Genomic DNA, 19,203 nt, shown 5'->3' on the forward strand with positions numbered 1-19,203 from the left:
TCTGACCATCTGAGTGGAGTTTTTCAAGGGCCTTCTTGAGACACAAAGCAGTCAAGCTAAACAACATTGAAACTGAAAGGGAGGAAAAACAGTCAAAGGGTGGAAAAATATTTATTTAGCTTTTTCACTTTACCAAAAACAAGTGACATCGTTTTTATTTTTTTTCGTCGTATGCTCCCTGATTCGATTGTCTTGTAACAGCTTGGCTTATAAACAGTGGTAAGCCTCGGGCCAATTAACTCTGTTAAAACCAACAACGGTCCCAACCCAAGTGTGTATATGGCTTTAAGATCAGTCAGACATATTACAAAGGCTTGGACTAAAAAGGACACAGTTTAAATTCTACATGATTAGTCTATAAATCCAGAATAAGGCTTAAATGAACTTACCACTGTTTCATGTTACTTATAATAATAAAGCTGAAAGTCCTCACCTTAAATTCTGCTGTCTCTGTAGAAAACATCACACTAAAACTCAGAAAAATAAAATATGGAATGGGGGTAGGAATACCAGAGCTTCCTATAAAGGGGAAAATAGCAAAAATGCAAAGAACACAGCTGCATGACTTCATGAAACACAATCGCGTCACAATTTTCATACATACAAGCGCTTTTGAGAAAGGAGTAAAAATACCACTGTCACTTCTGTACTTCTACCATGGAAAAAAAAAACAATTCAGCTAGCGCTTCAATAAAATTAACATTCAAAATTCCCTGGAAACCAAATGGGTCAAGAATAAAGCAAGATCTCCCAGTGTAGATGTGCCAATGCTTGCACAAGATACATATACAAATATAAACATCTGTTGACTGCAAAGAAAAAATGTTAATGGAAAAATGTATTCCTCTTTCCATCTATTCTTAAAAGCATAATTGATGCTGTTTCTGGTCAATCGTTCTTAGGCTATTAGTTAAAAATGAGTTGTATAAAAACAAGCATTTGACAGGAGGATTAAATGTATTCCCCGTGCCAAAAAAAGTCCCTGTGTCTGTTTTTGTATAAGCACATAGGCAGACAGGTCTGCCAGTAAAGTCCCATTAGCATGACTGGAGAGATGTCCCACTAGCCGGTTTTAACGCAGTACAGGTCCTTTAACGTCTTGAGCTCCTCGATAAGAGTCTTGTTCTGATTCTCCAGGACAGCCACGCGGTTCTCCAAACACTTCACGTACTCCTTTTTCTTTCTGCGACACTCTCTGGCTGCCTCCCTGGATGCAGAGATTCAGATTAAATGAAAAGCAAGGTTAGGCTAACAATGGCAACAAAAAAAAGTTCCAACGTGAAAATAGCTGTAGCATATTATACATTACCAACAAACTTCATCTGGCTAAACAAATTAATTCTCCTTCGCTCAAATACACCCACCTGTTCTTCGCCAGGCGTATCTCTCGCTTCATTTGCGGGTCATCGCTCTTGCCCTGAGAGCTGATAACGGGTGATGTCATGACAACGGTCTGAGGCATCGAAGAGGAAGAAGAGCGGATCTGATAAGCTTGCATTTCTCCCCCTGCACCTACAACACAGTATCACAGCCACAGAGTGTGTTCCATGTGTACTAAAACAACAATATGAGCTGATTGCCACTTGAAAAGGTCCTTTTGCCTTTGCTTGCCAACCTTGGAGCACCACCTGGTTACTAGGCAGCAGAATCTGTTGTCCGTCGGCAGTCTGAGCATATTGCAGTATAGTTGGCTGGTTTGGGTTCGAGTTGGTCATGGTGAGAGTCTGCAGGCTTTGCACACCCTCTGAACCAGCACTGGTGAGCTGCAGAGAGCCATTGGATGAAATCGCAACTGCAAAGGAGCAAAAGGAGTGGACGGACTGTTTACAGCATATTATGAATTGCGCATGAGGATAAATGTGATTTTATGCAATTGTGCTCTAGTTGATACTGTATACACTATGAAAATCAAGTTTGTATGGGTAAATTAAAAAACTGCATGGCTTTTGTCTCATTTGTGTCGTTAACCACTTACACAACCATTTGCTTAATTTCTGTTGCAAAATATGTGGGAAATTACCACATGATGTATTCAGTACCTCACAAAAGCCTTTGTGTTAAAATAGCATGCTGGTGTGGCTTACTATATTGGCCAGTGCTTGTCTGGTAGATTGGGGTGGGGAGCGAGACGCTTGTTATGGCAGAGGAGGTTGAGCTTTCCTCTTCTCCCTCGTTCTGAGTTGCCACTTCCTCAGCTGATAGATCATTTAGAATCTTCCTGAAACACAAAAAGGAACAGAAAGTTCACGTAGTGCCTAAACTCTTGATTTTGTGCCAGAGATGTGTCTGGAATTTAGAGATTGGCAATTTTGTTTTTAACTCCCCTATGTGTATGTGTTTAAAAACATGTCTGAAGTAGAGTGCAAAAGGATCCAGAAGCAAAAAAACTAAATCTAAACAAAGATGATTTTATTTGATTACAACAAAGTATTAAATATGCTCCATATCATCATCAGAAGCTTCTGATTCTGTGTAAATTAAAAGAAAATCCATGCTCTTTCTGCATGAAAGTCAAAAAATTAACTTAAAGTATGTGATTAAATGTAAATAAATACATTTATGCTTCATTAACAAGATTGCCACCTTCTTTTGTTTTATATCTGTCACACTCCTATTATGAATGATAACATAAATGTAATTTCTCTGTGATACAGACACAAACCTTTCCAAAATAAGAATAAAAATTTCACACAAACATAAACAATTGTATAAATTGATTTAAAATGCCCTTAATCGATGTTTTGTGAATGCTATGAATGTTTGTGATTGGGTATATTATATGTATTTGGTGCTTGCTGGAGAAAGCGCTTCATCAGTGAGAAAAACCATTCACATTTAAGTAACAATGAAATCAAAATCATTTTTGTAGTGTTTATTAGAACTTATTTATCCGATTATGTACCCATGTAATATTTAGCTTCCTTTAATTTCCATAACAGGCAGACTTTAACTAAAAATGTATTTTTACTTTATTAGTCATTAAAGTGCAGGAGAACCATGCTTGGGAGAAAATACTGGCTTGGCTACAAAATCATCATGAAAAAGAATGGATTTTTGTGAACTGTGCATTTACTGAGGGAATATTTTGGAACAGATCCAGTTCCTCAGTGTAAGAAGCTTGCTGGTCACTGCCTAGGCTGTGAGCGTCTACCCAATCGAATGGCTCTGCTCAAGACACTGGGTTCAATTCTGCACCAACTCCCTTGATTATCCAACAACGAAATGAAGGCTAGTAGGATATCAGCTTTGAAAGTATTAAAAGAATCTGTAATTTTGGGGTGGTATTTGTCAGCCATACATTTTTCCCCAAGGCTCTATACCTGTAGGATGGGCGGCGAGCCAAAATCTCTCTTGACTTCTGGTTAGATGCCCCACTGTCGCTTGATTCCTGAGAATCATCACTGTCAGATCCTTGACCCTAATAGGAAACAGTGTTTAAGTTGAGGGAAAACATGTCACTGATTCCAACCTGATATAAAAACAAGGATCAGGAAGTTTAAGATCACACTGCAGTGTGTAATTGTTACCTGCGCATGTGCTGGTGGAGACTGGATAACAGATGACTGTGCTGACTGAATCACACCTTGAACTTGGAACTGACCGCTGGGCAGCTGAACCACAGCCACTGGATTCCCACCCAGAGACATCTTTCCACAATATGATGATGATGAGGATGATGAATGACATGAAACAAGCATATTTATTGCTGTTTAACAAATGTTTATCAAAGAACATATATATATATACACACTAATAAAATGTGTGTACATAAGTACATACATTAACAGTACCTGTGCTATCTGTGATATGTGAGAGGCAGTTATAGTTGTGGGGATGGCAACAGTTTGAGACTCAGAGCCATTACTGTTGTTCTGCTGGACCTCCTCCATTGCCACTGCAAATGAACATTCAGACAGATTTTGGTCAATACTTAATCTAGATGTGATGCTTTCCATGGTCAGTACCCATATAAAGGTCTTTCACGATTTTTGAATTTCCAATGCTGTGTCCGAAATCAAATATTTTTGTATAATATTATATATAGTATGCGAAAAACAGTACACCAAAGGAGTGGTATGTCCGAATACATAGTATGGGATTATGAATGGATGTGAAGCAACGCAACTGACACTGATAGGTCACGTGACGGATGTACCAGGTCCGAATTTCATTCATACTACCCATATTCATACTACATGGAGCATACTTTTTTAACGGTCATGAAGTGAATTGAAATTCAATTTTTTAAAAAAATGCAAATTAGTACTTATAGAAATATACATATATATAAAAATAAATGGGAACGTGGAGGGTTTCTGAAAGCGTACTGCACTGCTAAGGCAAATGTTACTCATGTATTTGAAGACTGAGCATGCAAGCTCATTGGCTACTAATACAGCAGGAACCAATCATCTGTGTCCTATAGATATAATGATGTGATTATGAGCAGTTGAGTTAGGGACCTATTAGCCTGCCCATTTAGAGTTTCATGACAGAACTTTGTATTTTTCTTTCATTGCATTGCTTTTGTGTCGTTATTTTGGTGGTCGAAAAAATATCAGTTTGATTTGCATTTTTGTCTTGTTTTTTGAAGTCAATTTGATATATTTTTTTCAACATCAATTGGACATCAGTGTGTGGACGTCAAATGGATGTAAAGTTTTTCACGTCAATTTGACGGGGTTTTTTTTCTTTCGACATTAATTGGACCAGTGTGTGGACGTCAATTTGATGTCCAAAAACTGACGTCAATTTGATGTCCAAAAACTGACGTCAATTTGATGTCCAAAAACTGACGTCAATTTGATGTCCAAAAACTGACGTCAATTTGATGTCCAAAAACTGACGTCAATTTGATGTCCAAAAACTGACGTCAATTTGATGTCCAAAAACTGACGTCAATTTGATGTCCAAAAACTGACGTCAATTTGATGTCCAAAAACTGACGTCAATTTGATGTCACAACATCCTTTTATTAATTTCCTTTTTTTTTTTTTTTTTTTTTTTACATTTTTGACCATCTACATACATTTTATGCCTTGCGAACAACTGTGAATGAAATGTTTAGTAATAAATAATAATATTTAATAGAATTAAATGAAAAAAAAATCCATTTAAAATATTTAAAAGAAAATGTACATTTAAAATTATATACTTAAAATATAGAAAATTGTAATTAAAAAATGACATTTAAAATTATAAATGTAAATTAAAACAAATGTATACATATAGATGGGAACTTTCTTTTTCCCAGGACAAAATAGAAGCCCCATTACTTTTTGGATGTATTATTTTACAGACTAACAGCAAACATGAGAATGCCGAAATCTGTTCTAATATATGTAAACGGATGGCCTGTGTGTGTGCTCTGTGGTCAACCCAGGCTAACAGCAAAAAGCCTTGATTTAGTCAGTGTTTCCATTTTACCCCAGCCCTGAGTCAGTCCCTCTCAAATCTTTAGCTCCACCACACATACACTTACACTGTCCCTGTGGGTTGCTCTCTACACATCATTGCTGCAACCATGCTGCAAATGTCCTCATTTATCATTTGGTTCCACTAAAATCATGTAAGCAGTACAACAAATGAGAAATAGAATAATTAAATTTACAATGTAAGAAGGAGCTACTTAACATGAAAGACACTACTGCTCATGTAGCAGTAAATCAGATGGAGCTGCTTTGTGTTGTTATTAACAGCACTCCATGCAGAACCGGATGCTAAATAACGCCCATCAAATACTCACAATCCTCCAAAAAATGAGCAATATCGGACTAATTTCTATTTTAATTAAGCTAAAATAACAGTGTAAGATATACTGACCTGTTGATTCAATATTTTCGGTAATATTATCTGTTAAAAGTCCGCATTTAAAACAAACAATCTAAGGCTACAACAGCTAACATGCTAAATAAAACTAGACAGATGTCTCTGATTTCATTTCATAACTTATATGTCAAAATACAGAAGATTCCCCCAGTATTTATAAGCGGGTTTGTTTCTACCACAAAAAAGCTCCATCACAAGAGATTGATAGATTTTTAAGTGATGTTGCAAATATTTAACGAGTGTCAGAGTCTTTAAGTCTTATTCCCTCGTGAGATCCTGATCAAAAGCACATCTCTAAATAAAACAAACCGCTGCGGTGTGTTATGAAGCCTGTGGGCGACTTTATGCCGCGCTCTGCAGAAACTTCCAAGCTAGTCACTGGCACGCAAGTGCCCGCGTCAACAGACGTCAGCGATACGGGGAGCCATTAAAACACCTTCCCGTAAGACGAGTGCTACAACCGAGCGGACGGGCGCCATGACTGCAGCGACAGGTCGGCAGAACAGAAAGAGTACAAAACAAAAGCAACGCTTTACCTTTTATCCGTTTGAACCGCTCCTGGAAACAACGACGCCGTCTATATAAATGCTAATATTAGAAATATAATTTGAAAAGTAATTATTTAATAATGCATAGAATAAAGCTGGGCGGTTTCCATTGAAAAATCTAGATGGCTTGAGGGTTTTTTTTTTCTAAAGGCCGCAATAAGCGCCGCCCCCTAGAAGGACGTGTTACGTAAATCTGTATTAAGCTTTGTGATTGGCCAATATCACTGAAACGCAAACGCGGTCTGGGGACATGAATGAAACCAATGCAGTTATCTGCAGTATGTTGTGAATTTCTATATTATGCATGACAAAAACTATATTCACAAAGAAAAAAGTTCAAAGCGTATTCCAAAATGTAACTTTTTTTTTTTTACTAGAAATGGAGTCACTGCAAACTTATTATCTCGTAAAAATAAGTTACATTTTGGAATATGCTTTAAAAATGTTGGTTTGTGATTATAGTATCTGCCATAAAGAATATAGAAATACACAACATGACAAATGCAACCAAATTCAATTTTATGGTGAAATTCTTTACAATATAATAGATAGATAGATAGATAGATAGATAGATAGATAGATAGATAGATAGATAGATAGATAGATAGATAGATAGATAGATAGATAGATAGATAGAGTTATAAAAAACAAACTTCAAAGATGCAAAATAAAAGCCTTTTATTATTTTTTCATTATTTTTTCATTGGAGTATAAAAGTTACAGTAACCATTGTACAAAAAAGAAAGATGTGAACCAACAGGGAAATGCTTGCTTGCATAATCATGACTTTCATTTATATCCATAAATGTGAAATATCACATTCTTATTAATAATATTATGAGAACTGAACAGAATGCTTTTATCAACACAGAAGAGTAAAATGCATTGTCTAAACAAAAAATGTTGCATGTTGCTATTTTGTTCCACAATTAGCAAGCAAATAATTTGTGTGTTTTTTCTTGTATAGTGGTTAAGTGTATATGCTGGATGTGTACTTTAAAATGTAACTGCAGCTGGTTGCATAGTGTGTAAAACATTTCTTCTGGTTCCAGCACTTTGCTGACATGTCATATTTTCAACCGATTATGTCTAATTTTCTGTTTTGCTTTTGTATATATTAAGACGTGGTTAACGCAAATGAGAAATAAATTCTTTTTATTTAAAGAACAAAAATCATTGCAAACATGAAAGTGAATATTTACAAATGAATATCCTCTCCATCCTAGAAAGCACTATTTCCCTGAATGCCCCGTGTAAAAAGCTCATTCACTCGCTTGTGCTTTCATCACATAAACTCAGCCCTGGTGCCATTACCGACAGTGAGAATGACAGAATACATTTCATGACAGTGTCTCTGATTTGGGAAAGGGTATTGTGGAACTCATCAACAAACGTATGACCTTTCAATGCTGTGACCATACATACGCACACATACTCAACCCCGTCGTACAGAATGAGGTTAGGCTAGCATACTGTAGTGATCAGTTGTGTAAGGACTCTTTCAAGCCCCCACAGTGCTTGACTTTATCATGCTTAAGACTTGTACACACTGTAAGATTTCTGAATCTGAATTCTAAATAGAAATGCATGACAGAAAATCTGAACAGAGACTTCAACCCATTACATTTCTGATCAACCAGAAAAAAAACAAACAGAAACAGAGCAAGCTATTTACAACCAGACTTTAACTTCAGACCCCCGCTCAGCTACGAAGGGATGTCAATGACAGTAGTTAATATTCATATTAATCCAAAAACTTGACAGAATACAGCAACTAACTTACAGTACAGTAGAATTTCTCATCTGTACACAAGCAATTATTTACAATTATTTGTGGTTTACAAGAAGTTAGTCATTCCTGGTAAAAATGGCTATTGTACAGAAGACAGCAACTGTCCTTTAAAGATCCTTTGCCAAACATGTAAAATCTACGCCTTTGTACAGATAGGTGTTCACGAGGGGTTTGCTTGTACAGAGAGTTGTGTTATTTTACATTTGTTTTATTTTATTGTACAGATGCCTGAATTCTTTTTTTTTTCTCTCTTGCCATTTAGAGGTTTAAATGGCTAATCCTGATGTGTATAAGCACCTTTAGATGAGAGCAAAAATAGAGCTATACGTTTCTCAGTTTGTGTTTGGTTTGGGCTCTGTGTGTTATGAGGTTTGCAGTTGAATGTTCCTTAATGAATCCATACTAAGTGTATATGAGTGTTTCTTACTGTTATATGTGGAGAAGTAAACTGAGAACAGTTTTGAGAAATGCAAGTATTGAGGTTAGACTGGGCATTTAGTCCCAAAAATGTGTTTTTATGTGCCTGAACTTTCATATGCTACTCAATAATGCAAGTAATCATATAATAAAAACCACACATATGCCCTTATTGAAAGATATTAATAGTCCATGTTACAGAATATATCTGTATTTATCTAATAAAGTGCATAAAGGATAATGAAAAACAATAGGGATGATTATCCTCATGCTAAACTTGAGGGGGCTGAGGGAATAACTTTGTGTAATTCATTGAACAAATGTTTGCCTTTGTAGTGTCATGCTGTCTATATATCTATATATATAGAGAGAGAGACAGATAGATAGATAGATAGATAGATAGATAGATAGATAGATAGATAGATAGATAGATAGATAGATAGATAGATAGATAGATAGATAGATAGATAGATAGATAGATAGATAGATAGATAGAGGTCCTCTTTTTAAAACATTTTTCATATTTGCATTGAGTAATAAAAAAATAATAAATAAAAGGGTCCATATCAGATGAATGAAGAGGACAATCCTAAATAACCTGTTGAACACGGGTAAAAAAAAAAAAAAAAATGTTTTGGGTATTATGTTTAAATTTTTTATAGTACAAGTAAAACTGTATATTGTATTTAAATATTGTAGAATTAAAACAAATTAAAAGATGCAGGTTCATCACCTGAATAGCTGCATATCTGAAAGAAACTTTGTTAAAGCCCCAGTGGTAAGATTTAAAACACTAAATGGTTTGCTGACAGAGCAAAATGAGCTGACAGATGCAGTCTCAGTAATACATTTGTGTGTTAATCTAAATGATGGTGGATGAAGGTGTGAGTTTTAACCTGGGTAAGGGCATTCTATGAACTGGAGCGTTACAGAAATGTCCTATCATCAATACTGCCCTTCAGAAAGGCACTTAAGCCCAGGTTGCTCAACAGGGACTGTCCCTGTATTAAATATAATGTAATCTGCTCAGGACACAAGCATATGATGAATGACAAATGGCCCCAATTACCCCAATGCTGTCCAATAAATATTACATTTTAAAGCCCTGTAACACACAGCACCATAGATAAGCTGGGTTGCAGATCAATCCTGACACGTTTTAAGATTTTGGGATTCAGGGTCGTGACATCCTAGTCTGTTAAGACTGTGTTCATTACCTTGGTTACCACACTACTACACAATCCAAAAGAGTCTTAACAACATTAATTCATAATACAGAATTTATATTGCTAAGCCTACTTAATTACACCACTGATCTTTTGTAATAAATCCATCCATTGTAAGCTCCTCTCATTCATTCTATGAATCATTATAGTTTATATTGCACAGTTTATTTTACAATTTCACGTTGTCTCCCTTTTTTTTTACTTAATAGTTAGTCTAAGAATTGATTCCTGGAATCGATTCCATTGATTCCGAAAACTTGGAATCAGAATAAAAAAAAAACTGAAATCGAACAACCCAGGTGAAAACTTACGAACTGAGGCTTTAAGCTCATTTTAATAAAATAATTTAAAAAAAGTACAAGCCAGCCAGTGCTAGAATAGGAGTGTGTTTGAGTAGAAAAAAAAGAGCTATGTAATTCAAGTAAATTTAAATCATGACCAAGAATTGGACAGACATTATGTGGCATTTTTTCTGAGAGAGTGGGATTCTGGTGGAGAAGGAAATGAGCAAAAAGGGAAATTCTATTACAGCATCCCTTCTCCAAAACAGTCATCTCACAAATTTGAATTTCGGAAAATAACACCATATCCCTGAAAAAAATCAGGGCCAAGTCTTTCTGTATATGAACTCAATCCAAGTTCTGAGGCCAGGCTCCACATAGCACCGTTCTGGCAGGCCTTTGGCTCTCCCATATCCCAGCTCACATGTTGTACGCTACATATATGGGGTCCAACTGATCTGCCAGGAAGGAGTCTCTCAAGTGCATTCGCTGCTTTTCTCCTCTGGAGTTTATAGGAATGACCCCTGGGTCAACAATAACCACCACACCCACAATCAGATGGTGCTCCTCTAATACAACATTGGTTACCAGCGGAACCAAGTCTAAAGCATCCTGCTCTGATCCGCAGAGTTCAGCCACCACCACCAGCAGATTTGTCCAGGTGAACACGGCACTGCAGTGGGAAAAAAAGAGCATGTAAGAGTTAAAGGGTAACAAATTTAGCAAAGAGCGTGTCTCTGAGATGTTACCTTTCACCGATGCTGCGGTGGGCACGTGATACGCTGGTTTCGATGTCAATTGGATGATATCGCAAACCTCTCAATTCTAAAGTCTCATCCAGAGAGCCCACCACAAACAGGGCGTCATGGCGATCTAAACATACAAGCAGAGACATTTTTACAAGAACATTTACTTAGTGTGGCATAACAATGCATCGCATAGTCTGATAATTTAATGTATCTCACGTAGAAGAGTCCAAAAGTCTGAGACCACTAGTTGGAGTCTTATTTAATAAAATAAAAAAAATCCTTAAATTTGATTAGAATCTAAACATATCAATTAATTTTACATCATCGTTTTTGGTTTTAAAGGGGTCCTTGATTTACATAATTTAAAATTTACATAAACCCTTCCCCCTGGGAACATGCAAACAAAGGTCATGTTGGGCTGCTTTAGAGAAGAGGAAGAGTTGTTGCAGTAGAGTGTTGTTCCCATGCTGTCACTTTACGCCAGACTACTTCGCAAAAGAGGGTCAATTCAACACTGGATTTGAACAAAAGATTAACATGGCAGCACATGCTAGTTGATGAGTTGAATCAACTCCACAGCAATTACATGAATTTATTAACTATTCAGAAACATCCAGTTGCATTCTCAAAGTTGTAACTTCTCTACAGTAAAGTCTCTACATCAGTGTCAGACTCTGATTTGAACAATGTACATGGTTATTAACATGGTTGCTGACAATCGTCATATTGGCTGCGTGAGATTCTCCAGCTTTGTTGTTGTGGAGCAACCGAAGCGCGAGCTGTTAAAGCACCGCCCTCTTCTGGAAATCTACCAGCAGCTCGTTTGCATTGCAAATAGGGTCAAATATGACAAGCTATAATAAATGATCTATGGGGTATTTTGAGCTGAAACTCCAGACACATTCTGTGGACACCAGAGACTACAAGATATTACATTTTGTAAAAAAAAAAAAGGCATTATAGGTCCCCTTTAACATTTTTTAACATCTTAAAACATATTTTTTTTCTGGGTTTGCATGAAGGGAAAAAAAAAAAAATTTCAATGTGGTTTCAGACATTTGCATCCCACGGTACATTGCCCCCACCAGTATTTCATGAAGCACTGCATCGTTAATTCTTAATTCATTCAATTTTATTTCTCTCTGTCACCTCCACTGGAGTCTGTGAGTTCAGTTCTCTTGACAAAGCCCAGGTATCCAGTTCTGGCCCAGAGTGTCTGAGGATCTCCAAAGCTCAGTTTAGTGTTGAAGTGGTCAGCCTGCAGGTTTTCCTCTCCGTATATTGTGTAGTATCCTGTTGCATTGTGGGGACTGTTCACCCAAATCTGGGAAAGAGTGAAGTGTATTACTGGAGAAGCATAGGAATCTATTTTGCCCCTAATAAAGTTCTATCACTTGTTTATCATCATGGAGACAACAGTGTCTGAAAGATGAAATATGAGACGTGATGTATGAACAGAGAAAAAAAAAATCAAGGTATCACTTATCTTGTGTAATTTCCAATCAAGCTATAATTTTGTCAAGTTACGCAAAAAGTGTAAAAATATTATTTAATTATGTATATTTGAGATACATAATGCTAGCTTTGAAATTTGCCTAAAAATGTTTAAAGCTAATTTTCATCACAAAATTCTATTAAACACAATTCATAATTTGAAATATGTTTGTTGGTTCAGAAAACATTACAATAATAATAGAAAAATGACAAAAATTACTCTCCTGTGATTGTTAGTATACAAAGAAAATAACTTATTAAGAGTGTTTGAAAGTGTGTTTTAAGATAGTTTAAATGCACAAAGCTGAAGAAACACCCAATTATTATTTACATATATGTGTAAACGTACCTCTCCCAGATGAGAGTCCCCTAGCGGTCCTCTAGTTTCTGGATTGACTATGATCACCCTCACACCAGGAAGAATCTAAAAGAGAGAAAAAGAAGAATCAAAGCATTAACAAAATTTTCAAACTCCCTATTTTTTACATTGATTCTAGATCCAACAGTGGAACGCGCTTACTGTTCCAGACTCCATGAGAGGAAGAGACTGTGGCGCTCCTCGCTCTACTAACCTCACCCTGCAACACAGAAACACCATTATCTATGTTATACAAGAAGAAAGAGTGTTTATGACACCATATAATCACTCAAGAGTTGAGAGAAACCAGCAGCTCTGGAGCTTTTTCATAATTGACAAAGCCCAGGATCATAATGGATATAATTCTACATTATTTAAAAAACATGCGATTTCAGCTCTACTAATGGCACCAAATGCAACTACAATTGGTTGAGCCAGAAACTGACACTTTCACACAAAAAAAAAATACTTCAGCTTTTAGTATGTAAGCCTTATTTGTTTTGTGTGTTTATATATGTTTGTCTTTCTCTTACCGGTCATGTCGGAGGGACTTCATGTCCACATACACAGTTGAGGGGTCTGGTCCAGTTGTACCCTGTGAAAAACACAAACCCACACACATACAGATCAGCTGCACATCAAATAACTGAAACAGAAGGACTGACACACATATTGCAAAGGAAAATCAATTTGCAAAGTTCAAACTTCAGATAAACTACCTGTAGGCAGATGGCTAGGTTAACTCTTGACCCAAAAGCGGTGCTGACAGCCCGCATGGAGAGTCCAAGGTCTTTGAACAGTTTGGAGAAAGAGTGCGTGAGAGCCAAGCGTGGACGCTCCTCAGCAATCACCACACAGCTCCTCACACACGACAGGTTCACACCACGTGCCTGAAGTCAGAGGTCACGAAGAACATTAGAGGAACATGTGAAGATTAAAAAAAGACAAGCTATGTTGTATTTTTGTTAGTGGGGAAAAGTTTTGTGCCTCATATGCAAACTTTTCACAGAGGCAGTCTTTAAAATTTCCCACACTTTGTTGCATTGATCTTGATGTGAAAAAGCTTAGTTTACCAAAACCAAAAAAATGTGTGTCCTTTAAAACCTTTATGAATATTTTCTTCTGTGGAACACAAAAGAAGATATTTTGAAAAACCTCTTGGTGTTTATACAATGAAACAGTGGGGTCCAGTGACTTTCACTGTATGGACAAAAAAATATTGTCTTTTGTGTTTTACAGAAGAAAGAATGTCATACAGGTATGGAATGACATGAGGGTGAGAAAATGATGACAACAGTCATTTTTGTGTGAATTAACAATGAAATCAAAATTGATCATTCTTATTTTTTGATGGACTATTGCAGTATTTATTCTAAAATATTTATCCGTGCACATCACTTATTTTCTTTCATGTACCCTCATAATCTTTAATCAAAATAACTTCCTCCCCCTCTTGCCGCAACATCTCTTCTCTGATGACATTTACTGATGCAAATGTGGGACAAACTGTCAGTCACGTGAGATCACAGCAATAGCAAACCACAACAATCCATGAATTGATACCATCAATTCACAATAGATAAAATCAATTCCCATCCAACATTTTTTCTGTATGAGAAACCATCACAATATATATACGTCACAGTAGAGAAGAAAACTTCCCTATTATGGCGACTTTAAGTGTATGTGCGCACAAATGTGCATGTGAGCATACCTTCAGCATCTCCGTTTGTCCGCCTAGGCCCTTGGTGCAGAGCTCCATGACAGAATAGGAGCAGAAGGTGTCTCTGATGCGGTACTGACTGAGCGTGCCCAGCCACAGGGTCAGTGAGCTCTCCAGCTCCATAGGAGGTATCAGGATGGACTGATGACCTGAGTATACACTGCAGAACACGGGCACATATTAGGTTTATAATACCTTCAAAACACATTCATATCCACTGTGAAGGGAACAAGCCATACTAGCGTGAGATGACACAAAATCTGCGAGTCATTTCGATGTTAGTATGAGTCATTTGTATGTGACTGTTTGTGTGTATCCATCTGTTACCTCGCAAGGCACCAGAGCACAAAACCAAGTCCACAGTAGGGGTCGAGGCAGATGGCGATCTGACGGGAGGAGTACAGCTCACACTGTAGCTTTATAGAGCGGCACAGAGCGCTCACCGCCGCATGAGAGATCTGATAGACAGCCAATCAGAGAGGGGAGTCACAAATATACAGTTCAACTAACATTTGTTTTAAGTTAGAGGGTAATATTTGCTACAATGAGGTCCATGACAAGATTGAAAATTAGGACAAGATTGAAAATCAGGACTTTTTTTGTGACTTTAAATGAGAAAATTGAAAAATAAAAGCATTTTCACTGGTTGTCTCAGACTTTTGGACAGCACTTTATATTAACAAAATCCAATTTGATTAAAACACCTCTGATTGGTCAGTTATTCATTGACCCTAGAAATAAATTTCACCAAAACCACCCGAAACAGTGATGAAACACATCCATTGAGATCTCTCACCTTCACTCCTGTCAGCATGCCTGTGGTTGAGACACTGAAGTCCAGATAGGCAATCATCTCAGCATTGGGCGGTTTGTAGATTGTGGGAGGTCGTTTGCGAGGCAAGTCATCTGGGGAAAAATAAGACAAATGAATGTTAAACTTGCACTTATGAATTTATTTCTAAGCTCGCCACCCATTAGAAGTCTGAATTAGAAGTCTGAAGAATTTAAAAAATAGTTTTTTGTTCCTTTTCCTGCTGTTGCAGTTTCTGAAGTCTCATGCAGACACTGTAAACTTGTTTGAAATTTCTAAGAGTAACTCATTTTTTAATATTCATTTGTCTGTATAATGAGTGTGTTGTAGGTCTGTGTTTTATTGGTTGTTGACTCCCCTCTTCCCACTCCCTACACAGCCACTTTTATACAGGTCTACACGTCCATTTCAAATCTGAGGTGTGAATGACAAATGCTAAAACGGGGGTTTCATGATACTTTAATTTAAAATTTATCCATTTCATTAAACTAAACTAGTTGTAAGTTGTAAGTTGACTTCAATTAGATTTTCACTCAATAAATTCCATTAAACTGACTAAGCAAAGTATTACTGAGGTTGAGCAAGATATTTTCCTTGCATGCCTTGCATGCACATGTTATGTGGAGACTTGTTAGTGCCTAAAGTGACTTTATTGTGGTGAAGAGTCTGTTGTAAGACTGTTACACAAAACTAAAAGTTGATCCAATATATATGCTACACTATCATACCATATCAGATGACTTGAACCTATTATTACATGAACAAAGTACAGTATGTTCTGCACAGCAGCTATATTGAAAATTGACGGGTGTGTGTTACCTGTGTCTATTATGATGGGCCATGTTTTTATGTTGACTGTAGCTGCTGCTTCTTTAGATCTGAGAATCTTTGTTAAAACCTGAGTAGTGAGAATGCAAGCAGCCTTGCTGACCTGAGGACACCAGGAGAGAGATATAAGAAAATTGAACAATGTTAGAATTTGGCTGCTGAAAAGCCTTCACTACCAAGCAGTTAAAGGAAAATAAAGGTGTTTAACAGATGCAAACACAGAGACTTACATCGATAATCATGCGGACAGTGGGCAGAGTGGCTGAGAGGTTCTGCGGGTGAGGAGGCCTCACGGTGACAGGAATACAACCAGCATACAAACAGCCATAAAATGCTGCGATCAGATCTATACCTGCACACACAGAGAATTCCTATGCAATGCAAATTTTTGATAATGCAAAAAATTATTTAAATAATGTTTTTATTATTTTATAACAGTCATAAATTAGTTTTTCTCTTTTTTCTCCTGCATTGACTTTTTAGAATGAAAGTGTAATATACAGTGGGTAAGGAAAGTATTCAGACCCCCTTAAATTTTTCACTCTTTGTTATATTGCAGCCATTTGCTAAAATCATTTAAGTTCATTTTTTTTCCTCATTAATGTACACACAGCACCCCATATTGACAGAAATACACAGAATTGTTGACATTTTTGCAGATTTATTAAAAAAGAAAAACTGCAATATCACATGGTCCTAAGTATTCAGACCCTTTGCTGTGACACTCATATATTTAACTCAGGTGCTGTCCATTTCTTCTGATCATCCTTCAGATGGTTCTACACCTTCATTTGAGTCCAGCTGTGTTTGATTATACTGATTGGACTTGATTAGGAAAGCCACACACCTGCCTATATAAGACCTTACAGCTCACAGTGCATGTCAGAGCAAATGAGAATCATGAGGTCAAATGAACTGTCTGAAGAGCTCAGAGACAGAATTGTGGCAAGGCACAGATCCGGCCAAGGTTATAAAAAAATTTCTGCTGCACTTAAGGTTCCTAAGAGCACAGTGGCCTCCATAATCCTTAAATGGAAGACATTTGGGACGACCAGAACCCTTCCTAGAGCTGGCCGTCATCTATGGCTGAGCTCCAGAGATGCAGTCGGGAGATGGGAGAAAGTTGTAGAAAGTCAACCATCACTGCAGCCCTCCACCAGTCAGGGCTTTATGGCAGAGTGGCCCGACGGAAGCCTCTCCTCAGTGCAAGACACATGAAAGCCCACATGGAGTTTGCTAAAAAAACACCTGAAGGACTCCAAGATGGTGAGAAATAAGATTCTCTGGTCTGATGAGACCAAGATATAACTTTTTGGCCTTAATTCTAAGCAGTATGTGTGGAGAAAACCAGGCACTGCTCATCACCTGTCCAATACAGTCCCAACAGTGAAGCATGGTGGTGGCAGCATCATGCTGTGGGGGTGTTTTTCAGCTGCAGGGACAGGACGACTGGTTGCAATCGAGGGAAAGATGAATGCATCCAAGTACAGGGATATCCTGGACAAAAACCTTCTCCAGAGTGCTCAGGACCTCAGACTGGGGCAAAGGTTTACCTTCCAACAAGACAATGACCCTAAGCACACAGCTAAAATAACGAAGGAGTGGCTTCACAACAACTCTGTGACTGTTCTTGAATGGCCCAGCCAGAGCCCTGACTTAAACCCAATTGAGCATCTCTGGAGAGACCTAAAACTGGCTGTCCACCAACATTTACCATCCAACCTGACAGAACTGGAGAGGATCTGCAAGGAGGAATGGCAGAGGATCCCCAAATCCAGGTGTGAAAAACGGTATTAGCTCAAAAGGGTGCTTCTACTGAATACTGAGCAAAGGGTCTGAATACTTAGGACCATGTGATATTTCAGTTTTTCTTTTTTAATAAATCTGCAAAAATGTCAACAATTCTGTGTTTTTCTGTCAATATGGGGTGCTGTGTGTACATTAATGAGGAAAAAAAATGAACTTAGATTTTAGCAAATGGCTGCAATATAACAAAGAGTGAAAAATTTAAGAGGGTCTGAATACCTTCCGTACCCACTGTATAGTGTAATATATACAGTATATATATATATATATATATATATATATATATATATTATATAATATTTAAATTTTAGTAATTTTTTCATGTGCTTTTCTAATTTTTAATAGTTTTAGTTTTATATATATATATATATATAAACCAAAATTTAATGTATTATTTAATGAAAATCCTTGGCCGTTGGCATTCTGTGCACGACTACATGTTCATGAGACTCTATTAGCAAAACAGTTCACTCGACTTGCCCAGAAAGAGTACACAAGAGAAATCAAGATTAATAAAAACACATTAATGGAACATTCTTTTGTGGTCTGAAAAAGACAGAATGGCATACTGCATTAGCACAACACTAGGTTGAGTGAATGATGACTTAATTTTCATTATAGGGTGAACTAACCCTCTAACCCTCTTATGTTAATACCCTCTTCACATGTGAAATGAAAAAAAGCACTTTTCTGTAAATACCCATGACTTTGCTGTTTTTAACTGTCCAGTCCTCAATATCCTTTAATAACAGGTCTTAACAGAGGACAAAGTATGTGTGATTTACCTGGTGGATACAAAAGCACCACATTCTCTCCAATGTTAATACCACTTCTCTCCATGAGAGCAGCAGCAATCTTCTCTGCTCTTTTATGAAGCTGAACACATGTAGCTGTACACACTGCCACTCCCTAGATAGAAAGAGAGAATGCAATATAGGCCAGCAAATCAGAAATTTTCAATGAGGATTTGATCAAGTTTATTACTTCCACTATTTGTTTTGGTGTATATTTTTGGAGTATTTTTTTTTTTTACCTTTGCATTTAAAAGTACATAAAGCGTATGGTCAGGATCGGTTTGTGCTCTCCACTGTAAAGCCTCTGTAAGGAACTGATGCTAAAAAAGACAAGACAGACAGTTCATCATCAATAATGTCAAACATATAACATCAATAAACGCATTAAATGTTTATGTCATGCCCGTGGCATGTGATTGTGCCATAATTATCTCAGTGCTTACCATCATTGTAGGCCACATGCACAGCTGCATCCACACGAAAGCATTAAAATATTACAATGCATTTCAAATGAAAAACTTAAAATAATCTGTCTGCATTATTTACT

The 19,203-nt window shown here is 37.1% G+C and overlaps 2 protein-coding genes across 4 annotated transcripts in view; both read right to left on the reverse strand.

Moving 5' to 3' along the window:
• Positions 1-89: 89 nt before the first annotated feature.
• atf1 (activating transcription factor 1) lies at positions 90-6,530 on the reverse strand. 3 transcript variants are annotated; one of them, XM_067373504.1, is made up of 9 exons: positions 6,139-6,325; positions 5,483-5,559; positions 3,792-3,895; positions 3,528-3,647; positions 3,321-3,418; positions 2,085-2,218; positions 1,616-1,792; positions 1,365-1,512; positions 90-1,207 (listed from the first exon to the last, which is right to left on the reverse strand). In XM_067373504.1, exons 3-9 carry the CDS (start codon positions 3,888-3,890, stop codon positions 1,063-1,065), a joined length of 921 nt encoding a protein of 306 aa, XP_067229605.1. In that variant the 5' UTR covers positions 3,891-3,895; positions 5,483-5,559; positions 6,139-6,325; the 3' UTR covers positions 90-1,062. The 3 variants fall into 3 exon arrangements, with proteins under 3 accessions (XP_067229605.1, XP_067229603.1, XP_067229602.1); XM_067373502.1 differs by lacking the exon at positions 5,483-5,559 and having other exon boundaries at positions 5,824-6,325; XM_067373501.1 differs by lacking the exons at positions 5,483-5,559; positions 6,139-6,325 and adding an exon at positions 6,366-6,530 and having other exon boundaries at positions 91-1,207.
• A 495-nt stretch (positions 6,531-7,025) lies between these two features.
• dip2bb (disco-interacting protein 2 homolog Bb) overlaps positions 7,026-19,203 on the reverse strand; it is a 43,122-nt gene continuing 30,944 nt past the window's right edge. The window contains exons 25-38 of the mRNA XM_067373668.1: positions 18,896-18,976; positions 18,648-18,771; positions 16,287-16,408; positions 16,048-16,159; positions 15,214-15,323; positions 14,745-14,875; positions 14,409-14,577; positions 13,414-13,584; positions 13,228-13,289; positions 12,857-12,914; positions 12,686-12,760; positions 11,992-12,166; positions 10,843-10,966; positions 7,026-10,766 (exon numbers count right to left, since the gene is read on the reverse strand). Coding sequence (XP_067229769.1) covers positions 10,514-10,766; positions 10,843-10,966; positions 11,992-12,166; positions 12,686-12,760; positions 12,857-12,914; positions 13,228-13,289; positions 13,414-13,584; positions 14,409-14,577; positions 14,745-14,875; positions 15,214-15,323; positions 16,048-16,159; positions 16,287-16,408; positions 18,648-18,771; positions 18,896-18,976 — 1,767 coding nt within the window. The 3' untranslated portion in view covers positions 7,026-10,513. The remainder of the gene's footprint in view (positions 10,767-10,842; positions 10,967-11,991; positions 12,167-12,685; positions 12,761-12,856; positions 12,915-13,227; positions 13,290-13,413; positions 13,585-14,408; positions 14,578-14,744; positions 14,876-15,213; positions 15,324-16,047; positions 16,160-16,286; positions 16,409-18,647; positions 18,772-18,895; positions 18,977-19,203) is intronic.

Source organism: Chanodichthys erythropterus, chromosome 21 (assembly GCF_024489055.1).
Source record: "Chanodichthys erythropterus isolate Z2021 chromosome 21, ASM2448905v1, whole genome shotgun sequence".
Taxonomy (NCBI): Eukaryota; Metazoa; Chordata; class Actinopteri; order Cypriniformes; family Xenocyprididae; genus Chanodichthys; species Chanodichthys erythropterus.